Source organism: Odocoileus virginianus, chromosome 2 (assembly GCF_023699985.2).
Source record: "Odocoileus virginianus isolate 20LAN1187 ecotype Illinois chromosome 2, Ovbor_1.2, whole genome shotgun sequence".
Classification (NCBI taxonomy): domain Eukaryota; kingdom Metazoa; phylum Chordata; class Mammalia; order Artiodactyla; family Cervidae; genus Odocoileus; species Odocoileus virginianus.
The window spans coordinates 1,805,330-1,832,598 of NC_069675.1; the positions used below are offsets into that span (position 1 = coordinate 1,805,330).

Consider the following 27,269-nt stretch of genomic DNA (forward strand, 5'->3'; position numbering starts at 1 on the left):
TTGACCCAGTGTAATCACATGAATCCTTAGAAGCAAAAGAGGAAAGCTGAAGGGGAGGTGAGAGATGATGGTCCTGGAAGAACTCAATGTGCCTGATGGGAATGCTGCTGTCTTGAAGATGAAGGGGAACTACAAGGAACAGAATCTGCCATCAACTTGAATGAGCCTGAATGGGAATTCTCCCCAGAATCTCCAGGAAAGAATACAGCAACTTTATTTCAGTGGTTTGAGACTCAGAGCATAGAATCCAGTCATGCCTTCCTGGACTTTTGACCACAGACTGTGCTAATAAATGGATGTTCATTTAAGCCCCTAAGTTTGTGGCACTTGGTTACAGGCAAGAGAAAATGAATATAGGACCCTAGACTGCTTTTCAATGCCAGAGTCAAGTTCTTGTGGTGAGGCTGGCCTACAATGAGAAGGGCAGATGGACCCAGGTCCTTAGTAGGCATGCTGGGCACTGCATTTGCCACCATCCACCTGTTCTGGTTGTCCCCCCTCAATTCAAGTATTACACCCTCTGGGAGGCCCTTCCTCAACTTCTCCCAGCCAGTGGATCACTTCCTCTCTGTGGCCCCATGCTCTTCATGAAAACAACCATTTGGTACCTCAGTTCTACTGTTTGTGTGTGTCGTCACTCACCACTAGGCCACCAGCAGCTGGTGGGGGAGGGACTGGAAACCACAATTTCCAAACCTCCAGTTCCTGGCACTGAGCGGGCGTGTGGCAGGTAACGAAATGCAAAAACAGAATTCATACCAGCTTGTGGCCAGTGGCTCTTGTCTACAGGGTGTCCGTAGTAATTAGTTCTTGTCACTGTTTATTGTGTGGATTACCCTAAACTCTACATGCCCTTGAGAAAAGACAGTGATTCTATTTCTATCCAAAATCATGACGTATGGAATGGTTGTTTTATGGTGGGGTCTTTTAAAATGGCTTTTCATCGGTACAGTGTAAATGTGTGCATTGTAAAGTAGAAACAACTCATCAAAGATAACCGTGGTTAGTGCATTTCGGTGAGCAGCCTTCTCCACATCGCTCCACCTGTGCACACAAACATACACGTGTGCAGTTCTGTGCGCATGAGATCATATTCTACCCTGTAGGTGCTGTTGATCTTCCGTCTACATCCTTCCCACCCAGGACCCCAGATCCGGCCAGGCTTCCACCCTCACGAGAGTAAGTGAAGTAAGCGAAGTCGCTCAGTCGTGCCCGACTCTTTGCGACCCCTTGGACTGTAGCCCACCAGGCTTCCCAGTCCATGGGATTCTCCTGGGAAGAATACAGGAGTGGGTTGCCATTTCCTTCTCCATCGGATCTTCCCGACCCAGGGATGAAACCCAGGTTGCCCACATTGCAGGCAGCTGCTTTAACCTCTGAGCCACCAGGAAAGCCCTGGGTCTCTACCTGGCAGCAACCAAATGCAATCACTCTGAATCAACGGCAAATGTCAATCCAAGAGATCATCCAGCCATCTCTCAATTTTTCAGGATAAGCTTGGTGTTCCAAATTATACACGAATGCATCAGGATTAACATGATTCCTATTTAGAACATAGGTTAGGGTACAACCTCCCATCAAATTTTAAGAAACACATAGATGTTCTGAAATGCTGATGGAATGAAAATAGACATGTAACAAAAATATTACTAAGTTGCCAGAAAAATAATTTACTGTATGATGATAAAAAGGCTGAATTCAGAAATCAATGACTAAAAACTGCACGAGGGTCTCCTGTCTTCCCCATCTCCACCTCTCAGCAGTAGAACAACAAAGGAGGAAAAACCAGTGAGGAAAAATGTAGAATCCACATTTACTAAATCAAAATTTTGCTCGAAGTGGCAGGTTTTCTAAGAATAAACTCTGAGTTCAATGATCCTTTGTGACTAATCTACCAAGTCACCTGATTCCATTTCAAAGTCGTGGTAAATCTTCCTTCTGAGTCCAGCTTGAGGTATTCTCACAACTAGAGGAGAATCCTTAATGTGGGTTCTCACTAAGAGAATCTATACAGGCTAATCTATACAAGATGTTTTCCTGCCAACAGTTACCAAGGGAAGAATGTAACTTAAGGTAGCTCAACCCGTTTTATGAAAGCCGTGGGCTGGGCTTCCCTGGTGATTAAGAGTCTGCCTCAAAATGCAGGGGACACTGGTTCGATCCCTGGACTGGGAAAATCTCACGTGCTGCCGAACAGCTGAGCCCGTGTGCCGTGCGCCACAATGGCTGAGCCTGGCTCCGGAGCTCAGGAGCCACAGCCCCTGAAGCCCGCTCCCCCGAGAGCCCATGCTCCACAGCAGGAGAAGCAGCAAAACGAGATAGAAGCCTCTGCCCACCACACCTGGAGAAAGCCCTCTCTCAGCAGCGAAGAACCCACACACAGCCTGAAAATACTTTAAAAAAGCTATTGGCTTCAGAGCAAAGACTCTCTCTCTTCCCTCCCTTTCTATAAATGTAAATTTTTAAAACTCAAGAAACACATTTTCCTAACGGCCACTGACAACCATCTTCCAGTCAGCCTTGGGTAAGGATGATGCTCTGGATGGTAGGGCAGATAGATATATACAAGCATCCGGGTCTCTGAGGACCTTGTGGAAAGACTGCTTTTTGGCACCTCCCTCCGTACAACTGTCTAACTGTTGCAGGAAGGGGGACCACTTCCAGGGCCTGAAACTGGGCTCTTGTCTAAACACTCGGAATTGCATTGTCCGAGGAGACGCATGTGCTGACAAAGCAAGAGATTTTACTGGGAAAGGGCGCCCGGGTGGAGAGCAGCAGGGTAAGGGAACCCGGGAGAACGGCTCTGTCACTGGCTGGCAGTCTCGGGTTCTATGGTGATGGGATTAGTTTCCGGGTTGTCTTTAGCCAATCATCTGACTCAGAGTCCTTCCTGGTGGTGCGCGCCTTGTTCAGTCAAGATGGATGCCTGAGAGAAGGATTCTGGGAGGTGGTCTGACATGTGGTGTCTCCTTTTGACCTTTCCAGAACTCTTCCGGTTGGTGGTGGTTTATTAGTCCCGTGTTCCTTACCAGGACCTCCTGTCATAAAACTCATGAAAATGGTCACTATGGGGCCTGGCCAGGGCAGGACGGTTTCAGTCAGTGTGCTTCCCCTAACATAACCTCTATGACTGATAGCGGGGGGAAAAAGCAAGATAGTTAAGGGTGGTAGTACCCTGCAAGGAGTTTGATCTTTTTTGTATACAATTTTAAAAGGATGCATATACCTCTGTTTTCTGATAAGTGCATAAAGTATTTTCCTGAAAGGATACATCAGGAAACTGTAATCAGGGTTTAACTTTGAGCACAAAACTGAAACGACAGGGAATGGAAACATGAAGTGAGAAGAACTTTTTTTCCTCTCATTTCACACTTTTCAATGAGGTTTCATTTTCACTATATTACTATCATGTGTTCGCACATCATAAAATTCACAAGGATGAGGGATGGAACTTAAGTAGCAATTTTGGCTGTTTAATGAAAAAATATTTTCTGTAATGGAAAAGACTAAAACTGATGATTATGTCTGAAAATGCCTGTTCCTGGCAGCATCTCTGCTAGAAGGGAGAATATACCTTTGCAGGGTAAGAAGGAATTCAGTTTAGAAAGCACTGCTTTTAGAGGCCAGATGAAACAAAGCACACCCTTTTGGAGTACTGAATTGGTTTACCAGAGCGACCATGGAAGTGCCACCCACTGCGGAGGTGGGGCCTTCAACAACAAGTTTGTTTTCCCACTGTCCTAGAGGCTAGAACTTCAAGTTCTAGAACTTCTGCTAGATTGTGAAAGAACAACAAGAACAAAAACCCTTCTCAAACGTATTTCTCTGGCAGCACAACCCAACTGCCATCCTGCTGTCTTTGACTCCATCCATCTCCTCCTTCTCACATGCTCTGCTCCAGCCTCGCCGGATTCCATTCCGTTTCTCAAACATTCCTCAGGGTCTTTGCTCCACCCCTTCCTTCAGGCCAGATGGCTTATTCCCCTGCACCCACCTGCCCAGCTCCCTGCCCCTTCAAGTGTTTGCTCAGCTCCCACCTTTTCAGGGACCCTGACTATCCCACTTAATTCTTCTATCCACTCCTGTCCTTCTGACCCCTCTTCCTCATCTCTTACTTTCTTGCATTGCCCTTATCACCTTCAACCTTAGGACACAATTTCTCATCTCTCACGTTTATTGTTTATTATCTATGCTGTAATGTAATATCCACAAGGGTAAAAATTTTGATCTTGTCCACAGACAGTTCTAAAAGCATCTGATACAGTATCTGGAAAACAAAAGGTTTTCAATAAGTGTGTGTTGAATGGAAATGTCTGGAAGTAATGTGGAATGGCTTCCATGAAGACCTTGCAATTAACCACAGAAAAGAGGATGTAGAAGGTTATTCTGTGCTTTCAGTTCCCAGAGGACACAATTTTCTCAGGGCTCTCAGGCCGCCTCCCCTGTGCCCCGTGGGAAGCCCACAGCCCCGTTTGGCATCTCGCCTGCATCCTCACTGGGGGTGATGGCTTGTTTCACCTCCCCCCACCCCTGGCTGAAGGCTCTGGGCCAGAACTCCATTCTGAACTACCTAGGTATCCTTTGAAGCCACACGAGAGTCCAAAAATATTTCTCAGCCTAAACTGCTGATCTGTTCCAAGTTGAGAATTTTATAAACAAAACTGAGTTATTAAAGCAATGGATGAGATGAAGCATCACTGTGGATGATTCCACATAAAAGCTGTTTATAGTTCTATTTTGTTGGAGTCATTTCTTCTTTTGTGAATTCTCTGCTTTTGAAAAGAGCAGTTCTCTAAGGGCTTCCCTGGTGGTCCAGCAGTTAAGACTCTGAGCTTCCACTGTGGGTGGGGCACGGGTTCAATCTCTGGCTGGGGAACTATGATCCCACATGCCACATGGCTACAATAAATAAATAAATTGTAAAACAGAAAAACAACAAAGAACAACTTCTCTATATTAAAAAAAGGAGTTCTTGCCTTAGTTTCTTGAATTTGGGGTGTTCCCAAGGCCACCAATAACTTGCTGTAAAGACTCACAGAACTCACTGAAAGCTGTTATGCTCATAGTTATGGCTTATTACAAGGAAGGATACAGATGAAAACCAGCCAAGGGAAAAGTGCATAGGACAGAGTCCACGGAACAGAGTGCTTCCAGTCATCTGACCTGGTGGAGTCCTGGACAGTGGCCTCCTGGCTGTGATGCATGGCGATGAGCACAGATGACTGAAGAGTTTCCACTGGCCAGCAACGGAATGATCTGAACACTAGTGAGGAATACAATGCAATAGAGAGAAACATATTATGTGTGTGTGTTAAAATCTGTGCTTTTCTAATGATCCTTTAAAGATAGCTACAGAATGCTAGGAAACTAAATCATTATCTGGAAAACTGGTAAACAGAGGGGAAGATGCAAGCAGCTGTCTCACCTTTCTCAGTCAAATGATGCTCAGAGTAATTAAGAGTGAATGACGGGGGACTTCCCTGGTGGTCCAGTGGTTATATCTGTTCTATGCTAACAAATACAATTTACAGAATGAGTAAATATAACTCATTTTGGAAGTGAGTTTGGAAATTATATTTAGAAATACATATTTGTTAGAGTATACTGAAAAATTTTTGAAAATTATATTTGTTAGAACACATTTCTTACAGGAAATTAAATGTATTCACCTGTCATGTAGTGGCAGCAGTTGCTGCTGTTCAGTCCCTGAGCTGTGTCTGGCTCTTTGTGACCCGGGGACTGTAGTCCGCCAGGCTCCCCTGTCCGTGGGGTTCTCCAGGCACGAATACCGGAGTGGGCTGCCATTTCCTTCTCCAGCGGGTCTTCTCAGTCCAGGGGTTGAACACATGTCTCCTGCATTGGCAGGCGGGCTACAGAGTCACCAGAGAACATAGGAACATATGGGGTACAGAGGAACAAATCACTTACAAGCATAAAAATACATATTGAAATAAGAGAAAATCTGGGAAGACACTTATCGAAGGGCCTGTTCACACAGTTTTTGAATGGATGATAGATGGTGGTACTGAATTCCAATGAATCCCTGTGAAAGAGGCATGGGCAAGATAATTTGATTTTAATATGTCAAATTTTAATATGTCACTTTGCCTCTGGCAATGGCTTGTTTCAGGCAGACTTCCCACTGAAAGTAACTAGAAAATCCTGACCAAAAAAAAATTTTTTTTTTAAATCTAAGGCAGCAAGGAGCTGCAAGGAACCTCAGGAACCAGCATCCTGGAAAAAAGGAACCTAGAGAGTGAGCTTGAACTTGGCTCAACTTCTCCCTTCAAGGCATTTGCCAATTGGGAAGTGGGGACGGACAGGCTGAGCCAAGTGCAGCAGGTGAGATGCTGAGATGCTGAAGGTAGAGCTGGTGATGTGTCAGAGCTGGGAGAACAAACACTCGGGGGCTTCCCAGCTGGCGCTAGTGGCAAAGAACCCGCCTGCAATGCAGGAGACATAAGAGACAAGGGTTTGACCCCTGGGTGGGGAAGATCGCCCAGAGCAGGGCATGGCAGCCCACTCCAGTATTCTTGCCTGGAGTATTCCATGGACAGAAGGGCCTGGCAGGCTACAGTCCATGGGGTCACAAAGAGTCGGACATGACTGAGGTGACTAAGAACGTGTGCACCGACAAACACTCGGGTTCAGGACCTGCCAAACGAGGAACACCGCAGGCTTTCAGAACGGAGCCTAAAGGTACACAGTCCATAACGAAGTATGAGGTAGAAGTAGATCCACCTTTACAAGGACTGAAGACTACCTTCTAATTCACTCAGTCCCTAACGGGACACAGTCATGTTACTCTTTAGTAAGTCAAAGATGAATGTTCTGATGTCTAGGGAAAATATCAAAAGGAAAAGAATGCATAATTAATGAACTGATAAAGATGGAAAAGGGAATAATAAGTTCTGCCCTGGAAGCAAGATAAATTCTCTCTGGATTACAATATTGTCCAAAGATTCAAATTATCAAGAATTTTTTTTAGGGAATTCCCTGGTGGTCCAGTGCTTAGGACTCTGTGCTTTCATTGCCAGGAGTACTGGTTCAATCCATAGTAGGGAACTTCGATCCTATAAGCTTTGTGGTACTGCCAAAACAAGACAAATGACAACAACAAGTCACAGATCCAAGAAACTATGAACACAAGATGGATCAATACAAATAAAGCTCACTTAAGAACAGCATATCAAATTACTAAAAATTAAAGGAGAAAATACTACAATTGGCCAGAAGAAAGGTAAACATTCATGCTACCATGAAAGACACAAAAGCAAATTTTATGATTGACTTCTCAGCCCGAAGAAAAGGTAATGATACCTTTAAAGCAACAAAGAAAAATAATGCATAACCTAGAATTCTATGCCCTGGAAATTATCCTTCCAAAGCAAAAGGGAAATAAGGATAATTAGGCAAATTATAATTGAGAAATTTCTTTAGCAGCAGATTTGCTACAGAATATATTAAGTGGAGTTTTTAGGTAGAAGGGAAATAATTCTAGATGGAAGCACAGAGACACAAGGAGGTATGAAGAGCAACAAAAAGCAATTCCTTCACCCCAGTAAAAATGTGGGTGAATCTTAATGAATATTGGCTGTGTAAAACAACAATAATAACTGTAGGATTAAAACATATACACAGAATTTAAGTAAAAGTAATCAGGGCACAATGCAACGCAGTTTTTAAACTGGGGAAAAGACATTTCTCCAAAGAAGATATACTAGGGACCAGTAAACACGTGACAAGATGGTCAACATCACTCATCATTAGGAAAAAGCAATTTGAAAATCATGGTGACACGCCACTTCACGTGGGGCTTCCCTGGAGGCTCTGTTGCTAGAGAATCCGCCTGCAGTGCAGGAGCATGGCCAGCTACATTCCGTGGGGTCACAAGAGTCAGGCACAACTTAGCAACTAAACCCCCACTTTACACGAGAGTGTTTGTGATAAAACAAAAAAATAGGAAAGAACGAAGCTGGAGGACTCACACTTCCCGATTACTAAACTATAAACTATAAAACCACAGTAATGAAACAGTGTGGTACTGGCATAAGAGCAGACACATAAATCAATGGAATAGAACAGACAGCCTAGAAATAAACCCTAAGCTATACCATCAATTGATTTTCAGCAAGGATGCCAAGAACATTCAATGGGGAAAAGACAGTCTCCTCAACATATGATGCTGGGACAACTGGACGTCCACATGCATGAGGTTGAAAATTTACCTTATACCATATACAAAAAGTAACTCAAAAATGAATCAAAGGCCTAAATATAAGAGCCAAAACTATACAATTCTTAGAGGAAAACAGGGAAACACTTTCATGACATGGGATTTGCAATGATTTCTTGGTATGATACCGAACGCACAGGTAATAACAAAAAGAGTTGTAGAGGAAACCCATTCCACTTGCATACATACATTAAATGAACTTACAACATATGTAAGTCTAATACTGTAAATGGCAATACTTTTGCTTGGTGAGCACTGTAAATGGCAATACTTTTGCAGACTCAACAGTGGTAGTTAATGTATCATTCAAAGTACACTCTTGTAATTAACTCATTACACTTGACTATTCACCCTGTAAATCCCCAGTAATCATCACCTCAAAGCCAGTTGACCATTATCAAGTCTACTAAAATGTCCCACTGAAACAATTTACCCAGGGGAAAAATACAAAATCTCACATCAGGGGCACACTAGCTTTTTAAGAGGGATTTAAATCTTATACCTCTGAACTCCTTCCCATCAGCTCTATTCATCCCTCTGGCCCGAGTTACCTCCTGCTAAAACAAGAGGATTTGGGGACTTCCCTAGTGGTCCAGTGGCTAAGATTCTGCATTCCCAATGCAGGGAGACTGGTTAGGGAACTAAATCCCACATGCTGTAACTAAGATTCTGCATGCCTCAATGAAGATCAAGGATCCCACGGGCCAAATAAACAAATAAATATTTTTTAAAATGAAAATAAAACAAGGGCAATTTTCTATGGTCTCTGCCAGGTCTGTGTGTCTCAGCTTCTCCCATATTCAAGGCTCCCGTGTACATGATCTGGCTTATTTTTAACCCAAGGGCCACTTAGGGATGAGGCATGGATTCCAAGTGACGTTCAAATTGCAATATCAGCAGTGGCCAAAGTACACAGTGTCAGGCAGCCAAAACTGGCTTTTAAATGTGCCTCAGAGCTATTGAATCATACCAAACTCCTCATTTTACAACTGAGAAAATGAAGATTCAGGGAAATTAAGTTTCTTCTTTGGATTATCCTACTTATGTATCCCACTTAAGATTTAGTTCACTTAAGTTCAGTTCAGTCGCTCAGTCGTGTCCGACTCTCTGCAACCCCATGAATTGTAGCAAGCCAGGCCTCCCTGTCTGTTACCAGCTCCTGGAGTTTACTCAAACTCATGTCCATCAAGTCGGTGATGCCATCCAGCCATCTCACCCTTTATCATCCTCTTCTCCTCCTGCCCTCAATCCCTCCCAGCATCAGGGTCTTCGCCAATGACTCAACTCTTCACATCAGGTAGCCAAAGTATTGGAGTTTCAGCTTCAGTATCGTCCTTCCAATGAACACCCAGGACTGATCTCCTTTAGGATGGACTGGTTGGATCTCCTTGCAGTCCAAGGGACTCTCAAGAGTCTTCTCCAATACCACAGTTCAAAAGCATCAATTCTTTGGTGCTCAGCTTTCTTCACAGTCCAACTCTCAAATCGATACATGACCACTGGAAAAACCATAGCCATGACTAGATGGATCTTTGTTGGCAAAGTAATATATCTGCTTTTTAATATACTATCTAGGTTGGTCATAACTTTCCTTCCAAGAAGTAAGCGTCTTTTAATTTCATGGCTGCAGTCACCATCTGCAGTGATTTTGGAGCCCCTTAAAATAAAGTCTGACACTGTTTCCACTGTTTCCCCATCTATTTCCCATGAGTGATGGGACCAGATGCCATGATCTTAGTTTTCTGAATGTTGAGCTTTAAGCCAACTTTTTCACTCTCCTCTTTCACTTTCATCAAGAGGCTTTTTAGCTCCTCTTCACTCTCTGCCATAAGGGTGGTGTCATCTGCATGTCTGAGGTTATTGATATTTCTCCCAGCAATCTTGATTGCAGCTTGTGCTTCTTCCAGCCGAGAGCTTCTCATGATGTACTCTGCATATAAGTTAAATAAGCAGGGTGACAATATACAGCCTTGACGTACTCCTTTTTCTATTTGGAACCAGTCTGTTGTTCCATGTCCAGTTCTAACTGTTGCTTCCAGACCTGCATATAGATTTCTCAAAAGGCAGGTCAGGTGGTCTGGTATGCCGTTTCTTTCAGAATTTTCCACAGTTTACTGTGATCCACACAGTCAAAGGCTTTGGCATAGTCAATAAAGCAGAAATAGATGCTTTTCTGGAACTCTCTTGCTTTTTTGATGATCCAACGGATGTTGGCAATTTGATCTTTGGTTCCTGAGCCTTTTCTAAAACCAGCTTGAATATCTGGACGTTCACGGTTCATGTATTGCTGAAGCCTGGCTTGAAGAATTTAGAGCACTAGTTTACTAGCGTGTGAGATGAGTGCAATTGTGCGGTAGTTTGAACATTCTTTGGCATTGCCTTTCTTAGGGATTGGAATGAAAACTGACCTTTTCCAGTCCTGTGGCCACTGCTGAGTTTTCCAGATTTGCTGGCATATTGAGTGCAGCACTTTCACAGCAGCATCTTTCAGGATCTGAAATAGCTCAACTGGAATTTCATCACCTCCACTAGCTTTGTTCATAGTGATGCTTTCTAAGGCCCACTGGACTTCACATTCCAGGATGTCTGGCTCTAGGTGAGTGATCATGTCATTGTGATTATCTGGGTAGTGAAGATCTTTTTTGAACAGTTCTTCTGTGTATTCTTGCCACCTCTTCTTAATATCTTCTGCTTCTGTTAGGTCCATACCATTTCTGTCCTTTATCGCAACCATCTTTGCATGAAATGTTCGCTTGGTATCTCTAATTTTCTTGAAGAGATCTCTAGTCTTTCCCATTCTGTTGTTTTCCTCTATTTCTTTGCATTGATCACTGAGGAAGGCTTTCTTATCTCTCCTTGCTATTTTTTGGAACTCTGCATTCAAATGGGTGTATCTTTCCTTTTCTCCTTTGCTTTTGGCTTCTCTTCTTTTCACAGCTATTTGTAAGGCCTCCTCAGACAGCCATTTTGCTTTTTTGCATTTCTTTTTCTTGGAGATGGTCTTGATCCCTGTCTCCTGTACAGTGTCACAAACCTCCGTCCATAGCTCATCAGGCACTCTGTCTATCAGATCTAGTCCCTTAAATCTATTTCTCACTTCCACTGTATAATCATAAGGGATTTGATTTAGATCATACCTGAATGGTCTAGTGGTTTTCCCTACTTTCTTCAGTTTAAGTCTGAATTTGGCATTAAAGAGTTCATAGTCTGAGCCATAGTCAGCTCCTGGTCTTGTTTTTGCTGACTGTATACAGCTTCTCCATCTTTGGCTGCAAAGAATATAATCAATTTGATTTCGGTGTTGACCACCTGGTGAGGTCCATGTGTAGAGTCTTCTCCTGTGTTGTCGGAAGAGGGTGTTTGCTATGACCAGGGCATTCTCTTGGCAAAACTCTATTAGACTTTGCTGTGCTTCATTCTGTACTCCAAGGCCAAATTTGCCTGTTACTCCAGGTATTGCTTGACTTCCTACTTTTGCATTCCAGTCCCCTATAATGAAAAAGACATCCTTTTTGGGTATTAGTTCTAAAAGGTCTTGTAGGTCTTCATAGAACCGTTCAACTTCAGCTTCTTCATCCTTACTGATTGGGACATAGACTTGGATTACCATGATAGTGAATGGTTTGCCTTGGAAACAAACAGATCATTCTGTCATTCTTGAGATTGCATCCAAGTACTGCGTTTCGGACTCTTTTGTTGAGCATTTCGGACTTTCTCTCTCTCCCGCACGCTGCGGTGCTCTTCTCTTTGCGTCTTTGGATCGACGTGCCCTCACGCCTTGAAAATGGATTTTCCTGCTATCTTCTAAATAAAGTAGAGCTGTAACACTGATTTCTCTAAGAGCTATAACATGGTCTGTCCAAGACCCGAGCGCTATGACACGCCGAGGGCTTTAATGTCCGTCACTCCCAGTCTTTGTTGGGATGAGACAAAAACCGAGGAGCATACACTCGCCTGACATCTATGATGCGGTGACTCGGGTTTAACCTGGCTGAAACAACCTCCGCTCGGAAGAGGCCCAGCGCAGCGGGAGCTCAACTCAGCGAAGCTCCTGCGGTAGAAGCGGAACGCGAAGAAAACCCAGCGCAGGGGAAGTGACAGGAGGACCATCCTGCTGCAAACCGGGGCAGCAAAAAGCTCACGTGGCTCAGTCTCAGATTCCAGAAGACTTCCGGGTAAGGTAGGAGGTCCTCGCTCCTACGGCTGGAGGGACACATGCCTAACAAAATCTAAACTCCTTTACAATCTCTCGTATCTTCTTTCCTCAAACCCCCCCGTGAACAGGCGGGCGGCAGTGGGCACAATGGAAGATTTAGTTCAGTCACCCACAAATAAGCCTCTTGTAACCACTCCCTGCCTGTCACTCAACATGAAATGTTTACTAAGTGTCTGTTACATGCAGACCTCAGAAGGTAAAAAATCTGCTGGCAATGAAGGAGACCCAGGTTTGATCCCTGGGTCAGGATGATCTCCTGGAGAAGGGAATGACTACCCACTCCAGTACTCTTGCCTGGAGAATCCCATGGATGGAGGAGCCTGGTGGGCCACAGTCCATGGGGTCACAGAGAGTCAGACATAACTGAGCAACTAACACCATGTGCCAGCCATTATTGTAGGCACTTGGGACTCATCAATATACAACTGAGACCAAAAAATAAAAAAAAAAAAAAAAAACCCCACCCTCAAGTAGCTTACATAGTAGCAGGGGATCTGGAGATAAACAGTTTTTGTATTAAATATTGGGTTGGCCAAAAAGTTTGTTTGGATTTTTGGTAACATACTTTGGAAACCCTGAATGAAATTTTTGGCCAGGCCAATAAATTCCACAGCACATGGAGGGCGGTAAGGATGGAGTAAGAGAAGAAAGCAGGAAAACAGAGAGCAGAAGTACCAGGCAGTGGGGATTTGTTGGGCTTGTGACGTTTAACTAGGTCCCGTTGAGAAACTGAGACTTGGCAGAAACCTAAAGAAGGTGAAGGAGCTAGTCCTGAAAGTATCGGGGGGAAAGTACACCACGCAGGAAGACCACCCTGGAAACGCCCTCAGGTGGCACCCTGCGCAGTGGGCTCAGGAAACAACGAGCGTGCGTCTTTCTGAACTATGGTCTCCTCAGTCCCTGCACTGCAAGGAGATCAAACCAGTCAATCTGAAAGGAAATCAACCCTGAACAGCCACTGGAAGGACTGATGCGGAAGCTGAAGTTCCAATACTGTGGCCACCTGAACAGCCAACTCATTGGAAAAGACACTGATGCTAGAAAAGATTGAAGGCAAAAGAAGGGGATGGCAGAAGATGAGATGGTTAGATAACATCACTGGCTCAATGGACATGAGTTTGAGGAAACTCTGGGATACAGTGAAGGACACAGGAGCCTGGGTGCTGCGGTCCGTGGGGTCCCGAAGAGACAGACACAACTAGCGACTGAACAATAAAGCTGCCTGTGTGATTAGCGTGACTGAAGAACCAATTTTTGAATCTTTTACAACAATTTAGGGACTTCCCTGGTGGTCCAGTGGCTAAGATTCCAAACTCCCAGTTCAGGGAACCCAAGTTTGATACCTAGTCAGGGAACTAGATTTCTCACGCTGCAATTAAGAGCTCAAATGCCACACCTAAAAGCTCACAAGTGAAAGTAAAAGTCACTCAGTCGTGTCTGACTCTTTGCAACCCCATGGACTATACAGTCCACGTAATTCTCCAGGCCAGACTGGAGTGGGTAGTAGCCTATCCCTTCTCCAGCAGGGTCTCCTGCATTGCAGGCAGATTCTTTAGCAGCTGAGCTACCAGGAAAGGCCAAAAGCTCCCATGCCACATCTGAAAAGATCTTGTATGCTACAACCAAGACCTGCTGCAGCCAAATAAAATAAAATAAATCTATAGAAACAATTTAATAAATTTTAATATACAAACCAATATTCAACTCAGTCATTGGAGAAATTTTTACATGTATTTGGAACGATGTGGGTATGTGAATCTAACTTTTCAACTAACTTTTACAAATTCTATAAACTGATCAAATATCTGCACTAAAAATTTACTGTTCAAATTGAGATGTTTGGTTAATTATAACATCTACACCAGATTTCATAGACTTTTAATATAAAAAAAGAAAAAACCTCATAATAACTTCCTCTATGTAAACTAAGTAAAATACATATTAACAACAATTTCATTCTGTTTGCATTCTTAATAAGTTACCAGCAAATTATTTTTTTTTTTCCCCAGAAAATTTAAAGTCACATACTTGGTTCACATTCTACGGCTTCGAGAAAATATAAAGAGGTTGAACTGCCCGTGGGGTTAGAAAGAGGCACCACTGTAGTTAGGTAGTAATGCAAGGAAATATCTGATGAATGCCAAACACGTGCGGTAAGGGCTCTGAGGAGGGAAAGATGGGGATGTAGGAGAGCCAAGCAAGTCTTCAACAGGTGGTGGTGGTTTAGTCGCTAAGTCTCTGTCTGACTCTTGCGACCCCATGGACTATAGCCCACCAGGCTCCTCTGTCCATGGTATTTCCCAGGCAAGAATACTGGAGGGGGTTGCCATTTCCTTCTCCAGGGGATCTTGCCGACCCGCGATCGAACTCGGTTCTTTTGCATTGCAGGCGTATTCTCTACCCACCGACGAGATTCGAGAGAAGCGCCGCCGCATGTGCCCGCCCCTGAACGCGCTAGGTCTTTTGACCCCGCCGCCCCGCCGTAGCCTCGCTGCACGGCCCCGCGTTCGCGATGGCGGACGTGTCCGAGAGGACGCTGCAGTTATCTGTACTGGTGGCTTTCGCCTCCGGAGTGCTCGTGGGCTGGCAGGCAAACCGGCTGCGGCGGCGCTACCTGGACTGGAGGAAGAAGAGGCTGCAAGACAAGCTGGCGGCGACGCAGAAGAAGCTGGATCTGGCCTGAGATCCCCGCCCTGTTGGTCTCCGCCGACTCCCGCGCGACCACCTCGAGACCATCTAGCCTGTCCCGTGCGGCGCCTCGGCCACAGCTAGGCCCGTCTCACGCCCTCCGCCCGCAGTGCCAGGCTTGTCTTGGAGTTGGTGAGCAGTATTTATAGCAGCGCTTTAAGGGCAGATTTTGGAGATAGACGAATATCTTGGGGCAGAAGGGTTTCAAGGGCCCCAGAAAGAGGAGAAAGTTATGTTTTCCATGGTAACGCACACTTTAGTGCCATAGTTCAGTTCCTGTGCGTGTTTAACGGGACTGCCCTAACCACGTGCAAACTTATGCACCTTGACAACATTAAGCTTCAAAATGGAAAACACTCGAAAAAGTAGAAAGCAAAAAGACGGACCGTGGAGGTGTTCCTAACACTCTTTTTCTCCCTGATCAGTTTATATTTTTAAATATCTTTGATAGCACCATAGTACATCTTTGCATTCATGCTTTGTCATCTCCAATCTAAATTCTTAGCTTTTTGGCAGGCTGGGAAAGTGGAAAGAACAGTGAGTGGCTTGGAAGTCAGGAGCTTTGAATCTAGTCTTGGCTTTTTCATTAGAGCTCTGCAGACTTCCAGGGTCTCAGTTTTCTTATCTGTAACACCAGATCTTATTGTTCATGTTTTAACTAAACGGTACAAATAATTTGAAGTTATCTGTTATGTATTTCTAATTTTTATTTTTCTTTTCTGTTTCCAACAGCTCATTGAAGATGGATATGGAGAACTGGACAGAAATAACTTCTCCTTGCACTTTATGAATCAATTTTATTTTTAAAATAAAAAGTAAACGTATTTGAACCTTTTATTAAAAGGAAAGGAGTATCATTGCCTTAAGAGAGCTAGAGCCTCAAAACTGATAATTACTCTTTTTGATCGCATACCTTGTTTTCTAAGGAATCTGTGCTAGTTCATTGGTACAACTGCAAAGCAAAGTTGGTCTCGGAACCATTACCAGCCCCTTTGCTCAGCAGATTTGCTGGAGCTATTCTGGAAACCAAACAACTGTATAAAAACACCTGAGGTAAGGTAATATATGTAAGACCTTCACACTTCTGAGGGTGACAACATACTCCAGGCACAAAGTATAAGTTTTTATTGACAGAAATTTCTTTTGTATCATTAACAGAATATACACGTAAAAGAGAAAACTCATTGAATAGAGCTTAGTGATAAATCCCAAGTACAGCTGACCCTTAAAACAACATGGGTTTGAATTGCACAGATCCACTTAAGTGTAGATTTTTTTTCAATAAATCTACATGTAAGTGAACCAGTATCCACTTACTATCCACCGTTGGTTGAGGCCATGCATGTGGAAACATGGATGGAAATGATCAACTGTGGCGCTTGAGCATCTTTAGATTCTGGTGTCCATGTCAGCTCCTGGAACCAGTCCTCCAGTGGTGCCAAAGGACGACTGTGTCTAAAAATCAAGAGTGAGTGACCAAGTCCCTATGTGCTAAGTCGCTTCAGTCGTGTCTGACTCTTTGCGACCCTGTGGACTATAGCCCACCAGGGTCTTCTGTCCGTGGTATTCTCCAGGCAAGAATACTGGAGTGGGTTGCCATTTCCTCCTCCAGGGGATCTTCGCGACCCAGGGATAGAGCCCAGCTCTCTTACATCTCCTGCATTGGCAGGCGGGTTCTTCACCATTAGCACCACCTGGGAAGCCGGTGGTGCCTTCAGGCTATTAGTATGTGCCCAGTTAAGCATCTGGGTTATGACCAGTTCTCTCTGGGCCTGTTCTTGGGCCAGGTTCGTGGTGCACCTGGTCTTCCCAATGTTGACTCCTTTTCTAGTACTTACTGTAGCACCTGGACACACTCGCCTCCCTCTCCTATCTCGCCTCAGTGTTCATCATCCTTGCCCCTCAGTGCCTGTGCTGTCCAGCCCCCAGTTTCGTCTGGTCCTTACGTGGTTTTAGCCGCCGCACAGCTCCTCATCTGCCCCTTGTGTTCTGCCCCCTGCACCTTTACTCGTGCCCATGTGTGCCCATTCCTGGGTGGACAGCCACCTCTGACGTTGCCTCTCACTGTTTCTCCTCTGTCTCTACCCCTTGCCCTACTTAAATGTGTTTGGTTTTTTTTCCCTTGAAAATACTACCTTACTTGGAGATGTTACTTTTTCCCTGTTAGCCACTAGTTCTTCACTATGAGTCTCTCTGAAGCTGTTAAATTCTTTTTCATCTTTTTAAAAGTGAGCTCAGATCATTGGTGTAGGGGGAAAAGTTTGGGAACTGGATTTATAGGAATGACCCCCCCCCCTCCCCGGGGGGGAAATGTTATTACAAACCTCCCTGAGAGATGTGAAATGTAACATGTTAACTTCTGAGACTCACAGTGGACTAGTTCTCCACTAGGAGCCTCTCCAAAGCTGTTAAATTCTTTTTCGGTAGCTCCTGTGAGGAAGCCATACAAGGTTGATATTCTTTGTAACACACTGATGGAAGAAAATGATAATGAGTTTTTATGAAACAGGTTGTTCTCGGGAGCAACAATGGCTGTGGTTTGCTTTGGTTTTGGCTGCCTCACCGCAGAACTGTCTTGCTTTACGTTCCTCTTGATTTTCACAATGGCATTAAGGGGTGACAGCGGAGGAGCGATGAGTGGTGTTAAAGCGACTGCTGGGGGTACAAGTGAAAAGAAACCTAAGGTAGAAGAGCACAGCTGAGTGAGCGCATTCCTTACAGCGTGGTGATTACTGAAGGGCTAGTTCTCAAACCTGAACATGCGCAGAAAGCCCTGGAGTATCAGTACAGATTCTGATCCTGCAGTTCTGGGGTGAGGCCTGAGCATAGGGGTCTCTAACAGACTTCCGGGTGATGATGATGCCAATCCAAAACTGGTAGGAAATGCTTGTCACTCTGAATAGGGTACAAAAGTGTATAAAAGCAGTCATCTCTCCACTGGAGGTAAACAAGAGTAATACATTTTTTTCATCCTTCCTCATTCCTCATACATGTACACATATGTAAGGGGTTTATTTTTACCAACATAGAATTGTACCATCTTCATGACCCTGTAATTTTTCATGTAAAATATGGAGCTCCCTATAAAACAGAGAGTTGTCCTGATTTATTTAGAGACATATATGTAAAATAAGGATTTCCTAAATGACAGATTGTCTTTAGTGCAGTTTTTTTTCTTTCTGCTTACCTCTTACAAGATCATTCAGTTCAGTTCAGTCACTCAGTTGTATCCGACTCTGCATCCCCATGAATTGTAGCACGCCAGGCCTCCCTGTCCATCACCAACTCCCAGAGTTTACTCAAACTCATGTCCATCGAGTCAGAGATACCATCCAACCATCTCATCCTCTGTCATCTCTTTCTCCTCCTGCCTCCAACCCCTCCCAGCATCAGGGTCTTTTCCAATGACTCAACTCTTCACATCAGGTGGCCAAAGTATTGGAGATTCAGCTTCAGCATCAGTCCTTCCAATGAACACCCAGGTCTGATCTCCTTTAGGATGGACTGGTTGGATCTCCTTGCAGTCCAAGGGACTCTCAAGAGTCTTCTCCAACACCATAGTTCAAAAGCATCAATTCTTTGGCGCTCAGCTTTCTTCACAGTCCAACTCTCACATCCATACATGACCACTGGAAAAACCATAGCCTTGACTAGATGGACCTTTGTTGGCAAAGTAATGTCTCTGCTTTTTAATATGCTATCTAGGTTGGTCATAACTTTCCTTCCAAGGAGTAAGCGTCTTTTAATTTCATGGCTGCAGTCACCATCTGCAGTGATTTTGGAGCCCCCCAAAATAAAGTCAGCCACTGTTTCCACTGTTTCCCCATCTATTTCCCATGAAGTGATGGGACCAGATGCTATGATCCTAGTTTTCTGAATGTTGAGCTTTAAGCCAACTTTTTCACCTCTTTCATTTTCATCAAGAGGCTTTTTAGTTCCTCTTCACTTTCTGCCATAAGGGTGGTGTCATCTGCATATCTGAGGTTATTGATATTTCTCCCAGCAAACTTGATTCCAGTTTGTGCTTCTTCCAGCCCAGTGTTTCTCATGATGTACTCTGCATATAAGTTAAATAAGCAGGGTGACAATATACAGCCTTGACATACTCCTTTTTTTATTAGGAACCAGTCTGTTGTTCCATGTCCAGTTCTAATTGTCGCCTCCTGACCTGCATACACATTTCTCAAGAGGCAGCTCGGGTGGCCTGGTATGCCGTTTCTTTCAGAATTTTCCACAGTTTATTGTGATCCACACAGTCAAAGGCTTTGGCATAGTCAATAAAGCAGAAATAGATGCTTTTCTGGAATTCTCTTGCTTTTTTGATGATCCAGCGGATGTTGGCAATTTGATCTTTGGTTCCTGTGCCTTTTCTAAAACCAGCTTGAACATCTAGAAGTTCACGGTTCACGTATTGCTGAAGCCTGGCTTGGAGAATTTAGAGCATTACTTTACTAGCGTGTGAGATGAGTGCAATTGTGTGGTAGTTTGAGCATTCTTTGGGATTGCTTTTCTTAGGGATTATAATGAAAACAAACCTTTTCCAGTCCTGTGACCACTGCTGAGTTTTCCAAATTTGCTGGCATATTGAGTACAAGACTTTCACAGCATCATCTTTCAGGATTTGAAATAGCTCAACTGGAATTCCATCATCTCCATTAGCTTTGTTCGTAGTGATGCTTTCTAAGTCCCACTTGACTTCACATTCCAGGATGTCTGGCTCTAGGTGAGTGATCACACCATCGTGATTATCTGGGTCGTGAAGATCTTTTTTGAACAGTTACTTCTGTGTTTTCTTGCCACGTCTTCTTAGTATCTTCTGCTTCTCTTAGGTCCATACCATTTCTGTCCTTTATTGAGCCTATCTTTGCATGAAATGTTCCCTTGGTATGTCAATCCATCTGAAAATACTTTATAGGACTCCCTCAGTTGTTGGAATTTTAGTGGAAAAACTAGCTATTTAAGTGAATTTTAAGTATCATGAGCCATAATGAAGACAGGAGCTATAAATAAAACAGAGCAACAGTAGAATAGTTGAATATACTAGAATATGTGATACAATGAAATGCCAAAGAGCAATGAGAGGGAGCAACCTACAACCTACACGATGATATAAATGCATTGCACAAACAGGTTGAGTGAAAGAAGCCTGACAAGATGCCAGTACACGGTGTGAATCCATTATTCAGTTCAAAAAGAAGCAAGACAAATTTTAACAGAAGTTAGGGTAGTGTTTACTTTTAGTGTAGGAGTGGAGGTGGGCAAGGACTAGAAAAAAGGGAAGACTACCAGGATGCTGATCACCACCAGTATCCAAATCTGGTTGATGTTACATGGAGCTGTGTTCAAAGTGAAAATTAATTGAGGTGGTTCTTGTCACTTTTCTGTTGAAGAAAGAACGCAAATAGCATGGCTCTTGGCCTGTGGGATTAACTTGTAAACATGTATCAATGTGGTTCATCTTTTAAAAAGTGAGCTTCCGCCCATAGTGAGATGAGTTTGGGAATTGGATTTATAGGAATGAGTCGCACTTGGGGAAATGTTATTACAACCTCCCTGAGAGATGTAAAATGCAGCTCATAATCACGGTTAGAGACTTCCTGTAGAACAGAATGACCATCCCTAGACCATAGAACTCAGGATGCAAAAACTACAATTGATACTCCAGCAATATCCCAAATAGCAAAGAATTAAATACTGCCTTTGTGAAGCGAGAGTATACAGCAGAATCACGAATCCCATATAAGCCATGTAAGAAAACTATCTGTACAGTTCATTTAAGACATCAAGAAGCTTCAAGTACCCTTGTGGCTCAGACGGCCAAGAGTCCGCCTGCAATGCAGGATACCTGGGTTTGATCCCTGGGTGGGGAAGATCTGGAGAAGGAAATGGCAACTCACTCCAGTATTCTTGCTTAGAGAATTCCATGGACAGAGAGGAGCCATGGGATCGCAAGAGTCCGACTCGACTGACAGCGACGAACACAAGGTTAGTTCAGCAGAATTGGTGCGCGCAGGCTCAGTCGCTTCAGTCGTGTCCGACTCTTTCCGACCCTATGAACTGTAGCCTGCCAGGCTCCTCTGTTCACGGGATTCTCTAGGAAAGAATACTGGAGTTGCTTGCCATACCCTCCTCCGGGAGATCTTCCCCACCCTGCTGGATCCCGCATTGCCGGCGGGTTCTTTACCGCTGAGCCACTGGGGAAGCCGAGTAAGCCTGCAGGAATGTGGTAATACTAAGTATTATGGGACTTGTAGTTTCGGACGCAGCGGCACGTTCTCCCCCACCTCCACCCCAATCCTTTGGGATTGGCGAGGAAAAATGTGACTTGCTGGGCAGTGAACCTGAGCAGCGAGCTCCGGACCTGCGGGTTGAAGGAGCCGCTTCCTCAAGACAGGATCAACCCCACATTCTTCCAGAATCAGCTTCCCTGCGGGCTGCAGGGCGCCGAGCCGGACGCGTAGTGATGGCGTCACGTCCCGGTGCTTCCGCCATGGTTTCCCTGGCGACCGGTGTGCTCTCAGCGCCTTGGCGACGGAGATGCTGGCGAGGCGGCAGCGCGACCCACTCCAGTCCTTGCAGCGCCGCAGTCAGGAGCTGAAGCAGCAGGTACCGTCTGGTGTGAGACCTGGGCTCCGGCGGCGGGCGAGCTCTGGGGCGCACCCTGAGAGTCATCCCCAACCCGACCTTTCCAAGTTGTAACCTCCCCCACCCGCGACGTCCCGGGACCAAACCCTGATTCTAACCCCTCACGCTCCCAACCCAGCCCCGGGGAGGCTAGAAAATGGGATCCTCGACTGAGTGCTGTCCTCCTCTCCCTCCACCCCACCTAACAGCTCCATCTGCAACCTAACAACTGTTCTATCCCATCTCACCTCCAAATCTAAACTAATGACATTCCAACCATCTCTGCACTCAACATCACTTTCCTCCATTCTCCAAGCTTCCTTTCCTTTATCTCTCATCCACTGGAGGCTGTTGAGTGTCTTAGCTTCCCATGAACCCAAGCCAAATATGCATCAAAGAATAATATATAAGAAAAATGTTAAGACCTGACAAGTGAGCAATTACATGAACTAAAGAAGAAATACTGGTCACGTAAACATGGAAAAGTTGACTTCTAAGATAAGCAATTGCAAAGGAAATAAGATACCACAAACACTTAAAAAATATTGATGCTCAGTACTGGGGAGGCTGTGATGAAACAGGTACTTTTACTGCCCCAGGGTATAAGTTATAGCGTTTCTGGAAAGCACCTTGACAAGATGTAGAAGATATTTATGCTCCTAGGCTGTGTAATTGCATTTCCAGGAGGAAGCACAAGCTGGAATCAAGATTGCCAGGAGAATATCAATAACTTCAGATATGCAGATGACACCACCCTTATGGCAGAAAGTGAAGAAGAACTAAAGAGCCTCTTGATAAAAGTGAAAGAGGAGAGTGAAAAAGTTGGCTTAAAGCTCAACATTCACAAAACAAAGATCATGGCATCCGGTCCCTTCACTTCATGTCAAGTAGATGGGGAAACAGTGGCTGAGTTTATTTTTTGCGGGGGCTCCAAAATCACTGCAGATGGTGACTGCAGCCATGAAATTAAAAGACGCTTACTCCTTGGAAGGAAAGTTATGACCAACCTAGACAGCATATTAAAAAGCAAAGACATTACTTTGTTAACAAAGGTCTGTCTAGACAAGGCTGTGGTTTTTCCAGTAGTCATATATGGATGTGAAAGTTGGACTATAATGAAAGCTGAGCACCGAAGAATTGATGTTTTTGAACTGTGGTGTTGGAGAAGACTCTTGAGAGTCCCTTGGACTGCAAGGAGATCAGTCCTGGGTGTTCACTGAAAGGACTGATGTTGAAGCTGAAACTCTTAATACTTGGGCCACCTGCTGCGAAGAGCTGACTCATTTGAAAAGACCCTGATGCTGGGAAAGATTGAGGGCAGGAGGAGAAAGGGATGACAGAGAATGAGATGGTTGGATGGCATCACCGACTCAATGGACATGGGCTTGGGTAGACTCCGGCAGTTGATGATGGACTGGGAGGCCTGGTGTGCTGCAGTTCATGGGGTTGCAAAGAGTCGGACATGACTGAGCGACTGAACTGAGCTGAACCATACTTTAAAAAATTGAGACAGAGGTTGAGGGATGGAGGTATTCATCACAGTATACTTAGAAAAGGCTGGATACAACTTAAATAATCAGTAGTAGGAAAATGTTTAAGTAACTTATATTGGGATATGATACAGTAATTAAATTTTGTTATGGAGATTTTAACATGTTAGGGGAAATATTTGTGATGAAATGTCAAGTTAGAACAAATATAAAATTGAATATGTAATATTTCAGTTTAAAATTTTTATATGGCTCAGTGATCTCCTGCAATGCAGGAGACATGGTAGGAACCTACGGGTTCCATCCCTGAGTCAGGAAGATCCCTTGGAGGAGGAAATGACAACCCACTCCAGTATTCTTGCCTGGGAAATCCCATGGACAGAGGAGCCTTGCGAGCTACAGTCCATGGGTTTGCAAAAAAGTCAGACACGACTTATTGACTAAACAACAGCAGCAATATGCAATATACCTAGAAAAAATATGGAAAGAAACATGCCAAGATGGAAACTCTGTGTGGTAGAGTGCTAGTTGACTATTGTTCTGCTTCATATTTTTTGATATTTTCATAATTTTGAACACTGTATACTACTTTAAAAATTAAGAAAAAGGTTAGTAGTGATGAATGGGTTGTTTATTTCCTGAAATTCCTATTTTACCTTGCTAATTTTACTTTTTATCTCTCATTTGATCTGTTAATATTACCAAGTATTATTTCCACTAAATAAAATGATTTTATAATCTTTTAGCAAACAAAAGATGTACTGAATGCTCATATATTATCCAGTTTTGGACTTTCATTTAAAAAGTACAAAAGATTGGGTGGATAAATATTTCTTAAGGAACTCTATTGGAATTATAGTGGTACAACAAAATAGAATACTGTTCTGGTAGAAATAAAAATAAAAGCTGATGAGACACTGACTTAAGCTGAGCTTTGGCCAGATGCTTTATATTGTATTGAATTTTAAATTTAGTGGGACATTGACAGAACCAGGAAAAGTTGTAGAAGTAAGCCACAACAACTGTTACTGATACAAAGATGAAACAGAACAATCACCAGGGTTATTCACGCTGGAACCCAGTTGGCTCCTGAACTTCTTGATACCCTGTGTGTCTGGGAAGGGCTCTGTGATATTGTGGGGTCCTCCTTCCCTGACCCCATAAAGGATGTGCTTCTGCTCACGCACAGTCACGGCCGACTTTTTGGGACCCCATGGACTATATATAGCCCACCAGGCTCCTCTGTCCATGGATTCTCCAGGCAAGAATACTAGAGTGTTTTGCCATTTCCTTCTCCAGGGGATCTTCCCAACCCAGGAATGGAACCCGCGTCTCCTACATTGGCAGGCAGATTCTTTACTGTGTGATCCACCAGGGAAGCCTCCACAGGGGACCCTGGAGCAAAAAATGGCACAGACTTCCACCCTGTTATCTATGGGACAAATTATGAAGGACCCATCTGGGTTATGCCTATGATGGCTGACTCTGTCACCAGGTGTGTAGATGTTGTAAATAACAGATGCAAAGTGGCACCAGTAGAGAATTTTTATTTATTTATTTTTAACTACTTTATCCTTTCCACATCTATAGAATCCAAAAGATGTATGTGCCTCTTTTGTGGGTATGTTGGCAAAGTTACAGATACAATACAGATAGTATTTGGAAAAGATAGTTGGCAAATACAGATAGTATTTGGAAACTGCTAAGTCACAGTATAAGATAAGAATGAGGATAAGAAAGAAAAAAACTTGTGGTTTATTCATACAGGGAGTATTACTCAGCAATAAGAAAGAATAAACTAATGATACACACAGCAGTGTATGTGGAAGTATACTTCTGATATGGAAGTATCTCAGAAATATGCTGTGTGAAATGATTACACAAAAGAGTACATTCTGGGAACTTTCTGGAGTAATGGTAATTTTCTATAGGTTGACAGGGGTTTGGATTACATGGCACTTGCCAGAACTTAGCAAATACAGTCTTAAGATGAAATGTGTATTTCATTGTCCATAAAATTCACAGCAAATACTGAACTCTAGTTAGTGATACCCATGATGTATTGTTTAAGGGAAAATATACTAGTGATTGTAATTTTCCTTGTAATACATAAAAAATTAGATGGGTTGATGAATAGATGGATCAGAAAGTACAGTAAAATACTAATGGCCGAACCCAGGTGGTGGGCATGTGGATGTTCACTGTAAAAGTCTCAGCTTTATCGTGTGTTTTAAAATGTTCATTATAAAATATTTGGGAAAAAATTAAAATTTTATTTCCTAAGGTTATATGGGATTTAACAATGTGATATTTTAGACAGTCTCCATTTATTGTAGGTTGATGGATTACTTTTTGAGAGTCGGCTGAAAGGAGCTCTAGAAGCAAGTAAGAGGAGAGATATGTACCAAAGGTAAAGTATACTAAGTTATATAAGCTTTGTAGAGACTGTACTTAGATTTCAGTGAGCAGTATTTACAGCATAGAAATTGAGGCATTATATTTTTTAAATTAATACAATTTCTGAAAAGACAGAGTAATAATAGGAAATAATATTGAGGTAAAAATGAATGAAATTTTTCAAAAGTATTTTGAAATATTTCTTACAGTTATCTATGTCTACCAAGTCTAAATATTGGAATAAGGTTAAATAGAGGATGACAGATGTTAAAAAGAAGTAACTTACATCTATTTTCTACTTTTGTATATACCAGACAGTGTGGTCCACACTCTTAAGAATTTTTTCTTAATTAACTTTCATAATAACATCTGAAAGTTACTGACAGTTAGTGAGCTACTCATTAATATAGATGAGAAAATTCAGGCTTACAGTGATTAATTAAAATGTCTAACATCACTCAGCTATAAGACATCAAAGTGGGAAGGCAATAAAAATGTTTTCAAAGCAACAAGAAATGCAGAATTTATTTATTTATTTAAGTACAGTTGATTTATTAGTATGATGTGTTAGTTGCTGGCGTAGGGCAAAGCGATTCAGTTATAAATATCCTTTTTTCGGATTCGTTTCCATCGTAGTTTATGACAAGATATTGGACATGGCTCCCCGTGCCTTGCAGTAGGACCTTGTTGCGCACCCATCCCCGGCTTTCGTCTGCCGACCCCAGACTCCCAGCCCACCCACCCCCCCCTCCCCCGCTCCTGCCCCTCGGCCCCCACCAGGCTGTTGTCTCGGTTTGTGCTTCTCTCTGTTTCCTGGAGAGGTTTGTTTGTGTCCTGTTTTAGATTTTACACGGATGTGATATCATACATCCTGTATGATACATGTCTGTCTTTCTCTTTCTGACTTACTTCTTTTAGTATCATAGTTCTAGGGCCATACGTGTTGCTACAAACGGCCTCATTTTATTCTTTTTAACGGCTGAGTAGTATTTCATTATATTAACATGTATGTGCCACATCTTCTTTACCCATTCACCTTTTAATGGATGTTGAGGTTATGTCCATGTCTTGGCTATTGCAGATAGTGCCGCTGTGAGCATAAGGTGTATCTTTCCAAGTTTGAGCTCTCTTCAGATACATACCCAGGAGTAGGATCGCTGGATCAATAGGCCAGCTCTAATTTTAGTTTTTTTTGAGGAACCTCCATACAGTTTTCCTCTGTGGCTTCACCAATTTATGTTCCTACCCACAGTGGAGGAAGCTCCCCCTTTTCTCCACATCCTCTCCAGCATCTGTCTTCTTACAGACTTTTTAATGATGTCCATTCTGGCCAGTGTGAGGCGATACCGCGTTGTATTTTTGGTTTGCATTTCTCTAGTAATTAGCCATGTCTAGCATCTTTTCCTGTGCCTGTTGACGATCTGTATGTCATTTTTGCAGGAATGTCTTCTTGGGTCTTTTGCCCGTTTTTTGACTGAGTGGTTGTTGTTTTATTGCTGTTGTTGTTGTTATTGAGTTGTATGAGCTGTGTGTATATTTTGGAAATTAAGCCATTTTGGTCGCATTGTTTGCAAATATTTTCTCCCAGTTCATATGTTATCTTTTCATTTTGTTTATG

At 43.3% G+C, this 27,269-nt stretch overlaps 2 protein-coding genes and 1 long non-coding RNA gene across 6 annotated transcripts in view; 2 read left to right on the forward strand and 1 right to left on the reverse strand.

Annotated features, from left to right (window-relative positions):
- Window positions 1-14,929: 14,929 nt before the first annotated feature.
- MTLN (mitoregulin) lies at window positions 14,930-15,970 on the forward strand. The gene is made up of 2 exons (XM_070474084.1): window positions 14,930-15,272; window positions 15,873-15,970. Exon 1 carries the CDS (start codon window positions 14,965-14,967, stop codon window positions 15,133-15,135), a length of 171 nt encoding a protein of 56 aa, XP_070330185.1. The 5' UTR covers window positions 14,930-14,964; the 3' UTR covers window positions 15,136-15,272; window positions 15,873-15,970.
- A 274-nt stretch (window positions 15,971-16,244) lies between these two features.
- Window positions 16,245-18,833, reverse strand: LOC139037462 (uncharacterized). Its single transcript, XR_011490304.1, has 2 exons — window positions 18,328-18,833; window positions 16,245-18,035 (listed from the first exon to the last, which is right to left on the reverse strand). It is a non-coding gene; the product is annotated as an uncharacterized lncRNA (long non-coding RNA).
- Window positions 18,834-21,610: 2,777 nt separating this feature from the next.
- Window positions 21,611-27,269, forward strand: part of NPHP1 (nephrocystin 1) — a 65,230-nt gene continuing 59,571 nt past the window's right edge. For 2 of the 4 annotated variants that reach the window (XM_020876742.2, XM_020876758.2), the window contains exons 1-2: window positions 21,612-21,746; window positions 25,591-25,664. In XM_020876742.2, the coding sequence (XP_020732401.2) occupies window positions 21,678-21,746; window positions 25,591-25,664 (143 nt within the window). In that variant the 5' untranslated portion in view covers window positions 21,612-21,677. Of the gene's footprint in view, window positions 21,747-24,589; window positions 24,750-25,590; window positions 25,665-27,269 lie in introns of those variants that run through there. The other 2 variants (XM_020876750.2, XM_070474094.1) reach the window with 2 other exon arrangements.

What these genes read in the sequence shown, in the direction of transcription:
- MTLN (XM_070474084.1), top strand. Translation starts at nt 14,965, where the DNA reads ATGGCGGACGTGTCCGAGAGGACGCTGCAGTTATCTGTACTGGTGGCT.